General features: G+C 34.9%; 1 protein-coding gene across 1 annotated transcript in view; it reads left to right on the plus strand.

The window, feature by feature from the left end:
* The window catches only part of COL21A1 (collagen type XXI alpha 1 chain), a 102,881-nt gene that overhangs the window by 74,145 nt on the left and 14,977 nt on the right, over positions 1-13,759 (plus strand). The window contains exons 18-21 of the mRNA XM_051614894.1: positions 8,124-8,168; positions 8,447-8,500; positions 12,299-12,352; positions 13,630-13,683. Of these exons, the coding sequence (XP_051470854.1) occupies positions 8,124-8,168; positions 8,447-8,500; positions 12,299-12,352; positions 13,630-13,683 (207 nt within the window). The remainder of the gene's footprint in view (positions 1-8,123; positions 8,169-8,446; positions 8,501-12,298; positions 12,353-13,629; positions 13,684-13,759) is intronic.

The raw sequence follows: 13,759 nt of genomic DNA on the forward strand, positions 1-13,759 counted from the left end.
TTCACTTTTGTAATCTTTATATACTAAAATTACAGTGAATTCAGGCTATGGAAAGTCTTGTGCAAATACAGACTGGCTTCCCATCCACAATGAAACAAAAAAAACTAAGCAATCTTTATTCAGAGTGAATTTAAATCCATTTTAAGGTTTAATTAATGTTTCTGCTAAGACGAAAATATCATGATGGTATATAACCTCTCCTTCCTAAATTTAAAAAAATTCCCCATTATAAAAAGACATATTTTTTCATTGGTACCACTTCTTATTCTATTGGAAGTTTGTGTGTGTGTTTTTTAGTTTTTGTTTGTTTGTTTGTTTTGTGGTTTTTTTTTCAGATATAGAATGTTTTTAAATTATCTGGTTTTGCTTAGCCATTATTCTAAAAAGATTCCATAACAGAAATTAAATAGCAGTCTGGGCTAGTGAAGCACAAGGAGTGCAGCGCTTACGTCATCCTGTTATTAGGTCAAGTTTAAAAAAATATTGACCTGAGTATTTTGACACATTTTACTCATATTGGATCTATGAGGTCTAAATTTCTACAGGACCAGCAAAATCAAGGTCATTAGATCCACTAAGACCAAGAATAAAAAAAAGTTTGACATAAATATTAAACCATTTAAGAAACATCCTTCAACTCTTGTTGTGCACATTAATTTTTGCTTTAGTAATTAGTGTTAGCAATTAAATTTAGTCTTAGTTATTGCTAAATGAGTCGAGGTGTGATTTTTCCTTGTTTGTGGTCTGGAAGGGTTTGATCCCAGTCTCTGCACTGACTTTTCTTAGCTATTTCTAAAATAGATAAGAACTGCTGAGCAGACTCTAGACTAAAGGAATTATTACAGAAATTCTCTGACATTGGATGTAGAAAAAAAATTCACTAGTTCCTCTGCCAAATTATTTCTGTCAGAACTTTTGGGTCTTCCTTAGCCAAAAATGCATGCTGGCCTATCCTACTTAATACCCAGCAATGGACCAATTTTCTAGTAACTTCACAGTACTTTTTGGAACACAGTTTTACTGTTTTCATTTGCTACATCCTGTGACAAATTTCACAGGATGCAACATATGGAAAAAAGCATGATTTGTTGTTAAACATACTCACTGCTAATTTCACTACTGGCTCTTTAATACAGGAAAGGAAAGTGGCTGAACGTTGTGTTCTTCTGCATTAGCGTGACCTCTGTGACCAGAACGGCAACGGCCAGGTGTGTTGGGTGCAAGGAGCACAGCAGCAGCCAGTGCCCTTTGAGGAGGCTCTGTTGTCCTGTGCCTGCCCTCTCTTGTGCGTGCAAGGTGCTCAGATTGTGTGACCCATCATAAGCTTTTCTCCATAATGTTAATAGAGGATAGATTTTAAAAAATTTAAAGGCACATAACTGCACGTAAGTGCCGAACATGGGTCAGTTGGTGAGCTGTTAGAAGTCAGTGTAAACTTTTTAGGCAGCCTTGATGTTGGCTTGCACAGTTGGTAAGGCTGGTGCCTGGCATGGCAGGCAGAGGGAGGCCATTGCAGTGTCACCTGCAGAGCTGGGGGCTTGGGTTTTTGTTTGGCTGCCTTTGAATCCACAAAGATTTGATAAATCTGATATTATTTTAAAGGGTGTTTAGAGGAAACACTGATACTGGTTTCAGCCTGTTGCAGAATATGCACCAATTTCATTTTCTATTAGTATTTCCAGCTTTCAAAACACAGTTTTCCAAGGTCTGTGTTGGCAATGCAAAAGGGATCACTGTGTTCCACATTCAACATATGTGTGTTTTATTTTTAATAACTGATTTGCCAGAAAAAGTGTTTGCAAACTCTGGTCTTATAGCTGCAAAGATCTTGGTAATACTTTCTCTTTTCCTGCATTTAATTTAAATCTGATCTGCTATTTTGGTGGATGTTGATTATGTCTGTAGGAATGCTTCTCTGTATTGAGCCCATTTCTCTTTGTCATCAGTTCCAACTACTCAGTAGTAGCAGATTGAATTTCTTTTATATGCATTTTGCTACTTTCCCCAGTAGAAGGTTTTATTCATTATCCAAATTGGGATTATGTCTTTCATCCTATTAGAATTATCAAGGGTTTGCTGTTAGCTTTTAAAAATCGTCCTGACTGTTATCCAAATTATGGCTTGAATTGTATTTCTTTACATATCTCCAGTAAATCTCTCATGTACCATCAAGAACGCTTTTTCAAGTAAGGATCAGTATTACATAAACAGTCATATTTTTCAGGTGTTTAAAGGGATCATGGGAACATCTAAATAGTTAGACATCTTTTGTGAATCTTGTTCTATTCCTGGAATTCATTTACTTTCCTTTAGCGTCAGTAAATCAGAATGGCATTTTTTTCAGAGTGGAAGGAGCCATTTGATTGAAACATAATTCAGAGAACTCACATACATTAGAAAAAACATCTTTTTTATCAGTACTCATGACTTCTATCTGTTTTAAACCTGATCCTTCAGCTGCCTCTGATTAACAGTTGCCCTGCTAAAAAAAAGTAGAGTCAAAATTAGCATAATTTTATCAATCTTTTAAAAAGCCTATGGACTTTAAGACTGAAACTGATAACAGTTTCTCAGTGCCTCACTGAGAGACTTTTCTGAGGCCTCTGATCATTAGGGATGCAGTCTGAATTTTTGTTTTGTAAGTGGGCAACAGCCTAGAATATGACCATCTTTTAACAAAAGTTCCCGAATATTATTAGTGGATACTTTTTTTCAAAATTAGTATAATTTAAACACAGTAAATTGACAGCAAAATAACCTCACTGACCATCCTCATAAAAAAATATAAAAGCAGATATTATCTTAAGCCATAAGAAACTCCATAATTTTTACCGATATTCAACAATACTAGTAGAGAAGCTGGTAGATTTCTCCCCAGCCCCATAATGACATCTGAAATCAAGGATTGGTGCTTACCCTACATTTTACTACTTTGTCATTTTTTCAGATCTCACTGTTTAAACAGGAAGTATTGTCTTCTCCTAACTTTTGAAATAATGACCATTTTTAATAGAGAAAAATGATACTATTTCAGGTATTTTTGTATTGGTGTGAAAAGAAGAATGGGTAGTTTGAAAAACTGTTCCATAGTGATTTTTCCTAGACAGTATTTATCAAATATTTGACACATGATAAAAGAAGTCCAGATGTACTGTATTCAGTGAGGAGCTGGTTTAAAACTGTATTTTGAGAGTACACTTTTGTACACCTACCCTAAGAAAGTAAGATAATAAGATAATTAAATTAATGTTTTCTCCATCTTTTTGGGGAATTGACTGCAAAACCGTTCACTCATAACAGAGAAGCTCTCGTAAATATTCTATAATTTTACATCTTTCAGAGACAGAATTTGGTTAATGTGGTTACCTGTAGGCTAGAAACTCCTGCTTCCCATACTAGGGCATCCAGCCAGTACGGAAGAATTAAGTCCTACCAGGCACTAAAGAGATAGGGATTATTAAAGACAGTAGCAGAAAATGAGGAATAGAATAGGCTAATGAATATTCATTTTAGGAGTGAAATAGTTTTTGTTTTGTCTTGGAAAAAGTTTTTATGCTTTTTTTCTTTGCTGTTCACAAGCAAGAAGTAAAGCATGAGGGAGATACACATAATCTGTAATACTAGCTAGAAAAAGAGGGAAAAATATTTTGAGAAATGTAGCATGTGGCTTAAGTAAAAATGTTTACACCTAGTTGGTCTGTTTGTAAGGCCTTAGGCAATTTACTTAGTGGATTTTTTGTGGGGCTGCATGGAAAAAAAATCCAGATGTTTAATATAATCCAAAATAAAAATAGACACTCCATGATTAATGAAAGCTACAGGAGAGATTTTCCAGGGATTGTGAAACCATGTTTCTTTTACAGTTAAATCCATTGTTTCTGCCAGGTATTATCAAAGAATGGAAGATTTATTTAAATTGCTAAAACTGGGATAAAATAGAATATTTATACAGAATTGTCTGAGTGTCATTATTGAAGCTCATCAGCACCATATAAATAAATTCATGCTTTTGGGTGTTCTGAAGTCCCAACTGTGGGATCACAGCTGAGGAAAACTGCATCAGAGGATTTAGTTGCATACCCAGATGGATTTCATTCTGTGATGAAGCTGAGAGATCCATGGCTAAGCATTGCTGTTTCTTGCAAGTCAAGCATACCCCTAGCTCCTTTTACCTTTGGATATCCTAATTTACACTTACATGTCTTGTGTTTCCTAACCCATGTGAAGACTTTGTCAGAAGCTTTTGCTATCTGAACCTATGGAGACCTATCATACCAGGCAGATAGAAACAAGTAAAGAAAAAAAAAAAAAGATATTTTTTACTCCAGAGAACAAGACATCAAGGTGCATGGGATTTGGTCACCTGGGCATTGGCATCAAGAGCCATTTGAGGTGTATGAGGGCAACTGCAACATCTGGGTTGTACAACACAGTTCTTAGAGCAGACAGACATCTTTTTGAAAGGGTAGATCAGCTATCACACAGCACCTTCAGTGGCACCAAAGGCAGTTAGATGCTACAGATAACCATATTAGCCAAATTCTATCTCTGAAAGATGCAAAATTATAGAATATTTACAAAAGCAAGTGTCACATTAGGTCCTGGGAGTACCCTTCAAAGTCTCCCCAGGTCTGTAACAAGATCTTAGAAAGCTGACTGGCTTCTAGGTATACATAGGCAACACAGGGTGGAAGATAAATCATGGAACAGGCAAAGAAGGCTGAATAAAAGATAAAGACATTAGTGTCTCAATAAATAAAAAATTTTGCTTAGCTGCCAGACTGATGCATGATCACATTAGTTTTTAGGCACAAACTCAGTGTGTGATAAACTGCCTTTAGAAGAGACACGTTTTTAAACCAAGGCATTAGGTTTACTAGGCTATCTTGCTAGTGTTCAATTTTGTGTGACTGTCACACTCGCTGATTAAGGCTAAAATAATGCATATTACAGAATAACAGAATTATTGAGGCTGGAAAAGACCTCTGAAATCATCAAGTCCAGCCTATGACCTAACACCACCACATCACTAAGTGCCACATCCAGCCTTTCCTTAAACACCTCCATGGATGGTGATTGTTAAAGGGTTTTATGTGGTACAGGAAGTCTTCTAATTTAAGGGAAGATTTCAGAGAAAGGTGGAAGGCATTTGAAATCATAGTAATTGAGAAAGTTAGATTGATGATGCTGAAAGAACTAAGGCAGTGGTAAGGCTTGCAAGAAGCTTAATTTTTAAATATGAACTACTGAATAAACCTTACATGAAATTTGACGTAAAAGATGAAGGGGAACAAATTAACTGTTTCAGAAGTGTAAGATCGTGCAGTTCATCTAAGGACAGAAGTCACTAATCTGACTAGATATATATGTTTTGTTGGTATTTAACTGTGTATGTGATAAATACAAACAATTTAAGTTTTTTGTAAAGATAAAGAAAAGCAAATCTAGAAATACAATCCCTTTTTATTATTTCATATGAACAAAATATTGCTTGATGGCTTTTTTTTTTTTTTTTTCCTGTGGGCCAGTGAATCACTAATTATTCCATAGCATTGATTCTGTTGCTCTCAGTGGGTGGCAGTTTTCTCATTTGTAGTAGATCCAGACATTGTGTTTCCCTTAGTGGCAGAAAAATTGCATGATGGATCTGCTTCATATTAAGTTTTGATTAAACACAGGCACTTGTGATAATTTTGGTTACAGTTTAGTTACTTTTTGCAAAAGTTACATTTTTTTATATTACAAATGGAGAAAAACTAGTTGTTTCACCGCATGCTATAACGTAAGATTACATGTTCTGATAATTAGAGTAAGATTTCTTTGATAGTTCAGTTCATGTTATGTCACCCTATTAAGCATAACTTCCTATTAAAAATGCATTATTACTCACGGTGGACAAAACAATGCTCAGGTCCTGAGGATTTGTGCTGCGTGTGAAATCTCTGTTTTGGAACAAGACGTTTCCAAAGCTTGGCTTGACTTTTGAACTAGGAGTTAGTGAAGAAACTCAGGGTATCTAAACTGATTTTTAACCTTGTCTTCTGGGAAAGTGCAAATAATTCTAATTGGAATAGCCAGAGATTATCCATGTAAAAGGAAGTAATAAATTGAGAATAGGTAATGAGAAGGAAACAAACATTAACTTTTTAGGCATCCTGGAGTTAATCCTTCAGAGATTAGTTTTTGTAATTACTGAACCATGGAAGCTATACAGAAAAATAACTCTCATGGGATAAACTCATTCTTTATGACCAAATGACCCACTTCATTCTCTTTCTTTTGTGCCAACTGGCATGTGCAGAATAACTGAAAATCTTCACCCTGTGTACTCTGGGAATCACTCACATTAGCGTAAGTGATAAATTCATTCTTGGTTGAGTGAATGTCAGTGAGCCATAAGAGAATTTTAAGGGTCTGGACCAGGTCTCACTGAAACAAGAGCCTCAGTTCCAAGTACTTCAGTAGTGCAAAGTCAATTAGGAGGACAAAAAAAGGAAAAAGTAAAGGAAATATGACTTAGTTTTAGAATTGTTGTTTGAGTTTTAGCCACCTTTGCCACTGGTATGAATGTATTGTATAAGCAGTTTCTTTTAGCCAAGAAAATTCAACACAGCTCAGCGGGACATTGTATTTCTTCTTTTAGGCATGCTTGATAAATCAGTTGCTGTGTGGAATAACTATGTAGAACCATCTTCTCTTGGTGCTGCAAATAGCATAGAAATGTAACCATGTAAAGCTTTGGTACATCCTTTCAGTACGAGAAAGCGGGTGCCTAGTGGGAGGTTTCCTCAGTGTATATAACATTCTGTTTTCTATTGCAGGTACATATATTTATGTAAAGAAATACAAAGTTTCATATTTCACAGCTACAGAAATTAACTGTTAAATAATTATATTGAGAACCCATGGACAGGTCTGGAAGTTCCTAAATGTGGTGATAAATATACCCGATTTCCTGTGTTTTTATTTATGCAAAACATCTAAGATGGTTTAGCAAGAAGATTTCTATTACACAATGTGAGTAGAAGTCTCAGAATGAGGTATTTATTTCCAGTTCTTTATATTATATTATTTGATCTCTTCTTTTAATAATAGGTACACTGAAATTTTGATGACCTGTAAAATGCTCAGAATGTCATTGTTAACTCGTGATCCATTGACCAATGAATTGTTTCTACTTGATGGAGTAATTTTTAACTAGAAGCTGGGTAAAAACTGCAAAACAACGGAACCGTCTTTTCCATGTGAGCATTGCACAGATGTAATCCATATGGAAACTATCAGGTTATTCCTGGTTGTTACATTCATGTTACTTTTTTTAATTTTTGCCACAGAATGCATTTGTTTTGGTGGTGTCTGTAACAGGTCTCTCATTTTCACTACGGTATCTGAATTTACATATAAGATTAAGACGTAAAGTCTGTAAGCCAAATTCTTGCTGCAGATTTATGATAGTACAAGTAAGAACAGTGTCTGTCCAATAAATCTGAATAGTTCTACTTGAGAGAAAAAAATAGATTAAGTGAATGTAGAGTACAATTTTAAGTATATAAGGGGTTTTATTTGAAAACTGAATTACGTTAAATTAAATTATGACTGTGAGAGATACTGTAGGGCTAAATGAGCAGTGGTGCTGAGGAAATGACAGAGATCTTCAGGTATTTATGGAGATGGAAGCCAGCATACATCAAATATTGTAATAGCTATCTCTTGTGTTCTGTTATAATCAGTGTATTTTACATATGAAAATAGAATTTGTTATACTCATGGTCCTGTTGATCAGGACTTCTGCTCTTTCTTATCTGGGAAATCTTATGGATAATGAAATCTTGTTTCTTCAGCTGTGTCAGTCAAGGTTTTCAGTAAAGGATTACAGCCCTTGGTGCTGAACTGGGAGCATGGGAGCCTGCCCAGCAGCAGACATGGACTCCCAGCACAGAAGCACTGGGGAGCAAAAGAGTTTGCATGTTTCCAGCTGAAGCTCCTTATATCTTACAAGTTTATTTTTATTTTCTATTTCCTGTCCATATTTTGAACCCAAATCATACAGCAAATGGGTGTATGTTTATGTATTATTTTCTGGAGAAACTATTCCCTACATTTAAAAGGTTTTCTTTTCTTAGGGAATTCCTGGAATCCCTGGAAATCCAGGAGCAAAAGGACAAAAGGTACTATTAATAGTTCGAAACACAGTTAAAACCTGTGCATATATATACCCATTCCAAAGTTAGAGTTCAGTCAGTGTTCAGAAGAGAGTTTTCATAGTGGGGATTTAGGACATCAATTCATGCTGTGAATGAATGGAGGTATTCTCCAAATTCTTAGTGGGATGTTTGAAAATCTCTCATTAGGTTTTATTTCAACTGTTCTGCATAATTAAAGAACATTTAACCAATTAGTTAACTGTCCATACATTAATCACAGAATTCTTTATGTAAAAATACAGGGTGAAATTGGACCACCAGGTCAACCAGGAGCAAAAGGGTCACCAGGAGATACTGTAAGTTTGCAAAATGGTGTTATTATGAGCAAATAATTCTGATGATGTCATTCTCTACTTGTAATAAACAAACATGCAATGGCAAATACAGTGGCAAACTAGCATTTTCAGGTTGGCAAATATGCTCAGACTAAGTGTAATCTCTGAATTCCCCAAAAATATTATATACTCTCATTTTCTTTTAAAATTAATGATTAGCTGACTGCACATTTGATAAACAAATCCAGCAAACACATTCTTCTAAATTTACGCTCTGAATTAATTAACTTTGAAAGTACTCAAATAAGCTTATTTTGAAATTTAAGACTGACAAATGTTGTTACGGTGTGTAATCGATTTCTGAAGATTAATTTCAAGCTACTTTTTTTCCTAGTGCTGTTTTGACAAAGGCTGTGAGAATAACAGATCACTGAGTTCCAAAACTACTAAGAGAGATTTCTATTTTTGGAATGTAGGAAACTGAAAATAATTAATTCTTTTTTGAGCAGTCCAGCTTACCCCGTCTTCGTTACTGTCTGAGTAGGGTGATGTCCATGTCCTTTATAATCCTTGGCATATGCAGGTGTTTTAATGTGTGACAACAGCGGGAAGAAGATCTCTGGCTTTTTTCTTGCCTTGTTGGCTCATCCTGATATTCTCTATACGTTGTGCATAGAGCAGGAGGCTATTCCATGCCCTGACCAAATAGAAGAAGCTTCATTTTCTCAGGAAGCCAAGAAAGCAGTTCAGTGAAAATATTTAATTGGGAATTTTTGGCATTTCTGTAGTGTTTTTAATGGGATAAACACACTACAGGGGTTTACTGCTACTTTAGCATTTACAAAATGCATTTAAGATAAATAATCACTGAGTTAAACTCTGTCCTTGACTTTGATTTTGATAACAAGAGTGATCAGGTTTCTAACATCTGAACTGAGAAGCAGTCTCAGATTCTTATAAATACTCTAATAGTATTGCTTTGATAAATAAGAGATTAACAGATAAGCACTTTATACAAAATCCCCTGGAAATAAAAGACTTTTTCAGCCACCTAAAGATCTTCTCTGGAAAGAATAAATTTCCTTGACAACAAGTTATTGCAGTTGTTTAGATCAAGTTTGGACCACACATTGCCTGAAGTGGAAATGCAGCTATTCCTGGTTAATACATGCACGTTTCATCTCTCACCTGTGCCTCTAATAATTTTTACTGCCTATTTCTGGATTTTTTTCTTCATTTCTTTCTGAGAAAAGCTGAACAAAATGCCAGAGTGAAGGCTGTATCCTCAGCTGTAATAAAGCCTTGTTGGATTCCAAAGCATATGTATTTATTCAAGTAACTCACCTACCATGTTTTCTTCAAATTTTATTTAGGTAAATAACATCTGGTTCTTGATACACTTGAAAATAATTTATTCTTTTTCCTGTCAACTCATTTAATATATCTTCTGTCACCTGATAAAATAAGTAGGAAATTGATGCATGGAATATTTGAATATGTTATATGACATTAGGGAATTTCAACCAGAAAAGATAGTGGGATTTTCCTTTTATTAGTCACAATGAATATGTTTGTTCCAGAAAAAACAGATGGAAAGCTTGTGGATGGTCTATTAATACCTTGGGAAAATTCTTCAGTAATGAGTTTTTCTTCTGTAATAACTATCCTTATTACATGGCCAACATCAGTAATTTATTAATTTATCTGCCACATAAGTAGTGTCAGCTCTGGAAAATGAAGGAGTAATGCTACATTTTATGTCCTCAAATTGTTCTTGATTTTTATTCAGAACATGCTGTTCTCTTAAAATTTTATATGCCATAATTTTCAGATTATGTTCTCGAAGTTTTCCTATATTGCATCTGAAAGTTTTCTTCTTGGAGTGTACTGATTTCATGTAGTTGTCTTCCTGTAATTTTGAAAATTAAATGCATTTAAATATGTCCTAGTAATGAAAGTGAAAGAAAGGAAGCCAGGACAACTGAGTTTTCTTTCTCCCTTTCTTCCAGATGTATGCCTGAACTTTAGTCATACTAAATGTATTTTCTGATGTGCCTTCTCTAGTATATGTTTGCAGGTCAAGGTGGATGTATACACATATCTGAATTTTAAAAAAGAGCTATTCTGCACACATAGTATTTCCACTTTTTCTAAGATATAAAGACTGAGGAAAATTGGCAGCAAAGTTACTCCAGTTTTAGTCTTGTGATTGATACAGTTTATTTCTGTTCATAGACCTGTTTCTGTGGCCTGAAGAGCAAGTTGCTATGGTATTGATGGAAAGTTTTGGTGACCAGTACCTTCTTACAGCAAATCAGGAAAGAAACCTGAGTTAACCTTTGTTGCCTCAGTTAAGAGTAAACAACAGGTGGAATACCAGAAAATTGATGAAATGCTGAAAACCCTGGTGACAAAGAATTACTTTGTGTTCCAAATATTCTGAATTTTCTCTTGTATTTGCAAACACAAAGCCATCCTTTTAGTTTTATCAAAAAAAGTTAATGATTTATTTTTTTGACAAAACTGAGCTACAATGTGTGTAACAGTTTACTGTAGACATACACTGATTTTTCATCACATGTAACTTTTGAAGGAGGTTTGAGATAGTATCATGGAACTGAATAAGTCCTAACATTAGTACTAAGTGGAAGGTGGTTGTTTTTATTATATGAAAACAAACATTAGCTAACAACAATAACAGTAGTTTTTGAAAATACTACAAATTAGAATAATTGACAAAACTTAACCTATGACAAGTTTTATTTTCAGTTCTTATTTAATTGTTTGACTTTCTGTATTATTATGCTTTTATTTTATGCTGTGTCTTAAGTACACTCTTATAGCAGACCATATTTCAGAGTATATATGCAAGTCCAAATAATAATATATTATTTTTATTGAAGCATGCAGTTCTAGAGTCAAAGAGAAGTGAGATGAAGTGGTGAGAAAGACATATTAACACCAGATGTGGAGAATACTATAAATGGGAATTCCTTAATGGAAAATAAGATTTTTTTTAAAAAAGATTTGTTTTCTAGTGTACACTTGAGAATAGCTTTAAACAGAAGTTAAGAAAGCCGGCCATTTGATGTTTTAACACCCTTTAGCTCTTATTTTATGTATGGAACAAAGGCAGCTAAACATGTCTTTATCAACACGTTGCCATGAAAGGAGTCCAAGGAAATGTTTTGGCAATGCTCTGGCTTTGCACATGTGCTGAAGTGTCATGATTTGAAATAGCAGAAACTGTTGGGTTCTTGAATGAGCAGTTCAATCCTGAAGATTCTGCACATGATGCAAAGGTGCAGCTCCAAAGTAGCTGCTTCCCATAAATCTTTGCAAAGGTTGCAAAAGGATTCAAGGCATGGCAACCTTAGAGGGACACACAGTCAGAAAGAAGGAAGAGAATTATGAAATGCCACATGTACTTTTGCTGGTTTTGGGAACCCTAAATGGAAACCAAGAACCTCTTGCATTGCTTTCACTTATGCCAAGGGACATGTTACAGATATGTTAAAAATTAGATCACACAGCGGGGATTTTGGGTTGCAGAATTTTTTCTCTTGGGAGTATTTCATGACAGCATGGTGCTTTTTCCCTGCATCTTTTTTCCATTGCACAGTAGCCCTTCCTTAGGTCATAGAAGATCTAAATAATCCACTGTCATATCAGAGGTACAGCCTGTATAGTAATATGATGAAATACATATTTCCTGTCCTACTTATTTTACTATACAAATATAATACTAATACTACTAATACTAATACACTATACTAAGCTCCTCTAGCTTAGTACAGTGCCTTTTTCAAAAATAAATAGGGTTTGATGGGACCAGAAGGCTCATTTGGTCTACCTGGAGCTCCTGGACCTAAGGTAAGTGTATATTGGCTTGTCAGTTTGATAAATTACTGCTTTATAGATGTCAGAATGCCAGGATTTTTCAGGTAATTTTTTTGGGTATTTTGAATATTGGTGAGTAGCTGTATGATTTCGCCTGTATTACCGTATAGGATAGTTGAGTCTCAAGAGATCTTCATATAGCTCAGTAAATGGTGCTTGTCATCCAGTGAGGTTTGGAACAATTGCAGAAATAGTCATGAGACTTTGCAGCAGCTTTGCAGTCCTGGAAGATGTTCTGCAATGCTGGGAGCCAGATAATTCTCAGTGTACATTGGAACATTTATTTATATTTTAATTAAGTTTAATAACATTACGTGCTGCTTTTTCAACCTGAGGAGCCAAATTTATTTCAGATATAACTTTATTGATTTCACTGCAGCTACAGCAAGAATTAATTTGACCCATGCTCTCAGAAACTGAAATAGTATAAATCCAAGATCTATTAGTGTTACCTTTTAATTTAATCCAAGATGAGTTTTGGCCAGTAAGCACTGAATTTTATGTCCTGGGAAATATTTAGAAATACAGAATCAATTTCCCAAACTTTGTATTACATTTAGTTCCATTTCCACCCATACATTATTATTTAAATACTGCATATAAACATTATTTAAAACTATATACTGAAGGTAACATTTTTTAAAGTGGTCAGTGTTTGCTATGGTCAAGATGATTGAATACCTGAAAGTAATTAGCTTTATTTTAATTTGTGAAAAATGCTTTTGTTTTGTATCTTTATCTCATTGAAAATATAAGCTGATTCTTCTCAATAATTCTTAATAAGCTCATTCCTACAGAAAAGCATCACAAAGTACTCAATACTTAGATTTTAATGAAAATCCTCATGCTGAATATACGCCTTATTCCATAGGCTACAATAAAAAACAAAACATAAATGAATATCGTGGCTCAGACAGGTCTGGAGCTTCTCAGAGTTGTTTTAAATAAGATGGTGGAAATGAGAAGACAGTGCACACAGCCATGGTATGACTGAGCAAGGGAAACTAGGCAGGTGAGGAAGAGATGTGTGAGAAGAGGCTGGCAGATCCCATTTTGCCATCAGTATCTCATCTTTCCTGAGAGAAAGTTGAGAATTCAGGTTTCCTGTGAGGTATCAGAACTTTAGCCTTTCAGCCACTACCTGTGCCTATTTTTAAGAGCCAGTTTCACAACTGTGTCTGTTTTATCTTTGCTACCACATGTGACAAAACATACTGATGTATCAGCCACGCTCTTGTGTTGTTCTATAGGGTGATAAAGGTGAACCTGGAATACAGGGGAAACTAGGATCATCAGGAGCCAAGGTAAATATTAATCTGGAAGTATTCTAGTTAAGGAAAGGATTAATTTACGTTTCCATGATTAACTGATTTTCCATGA

This window comes from Apus apus, chromosome 3, assembly GCF_020740795.1.
Source record: "Apus apus isolate bApuApu2 chromosome 3, bApuApu2.pri.cur, whole genome shotgun sequence".
Lineage (NCBI taxonomy): Eukaryota > Metazoa > Chordata > Aves > Apodiformes > Apodidae > Apus > Apus apus.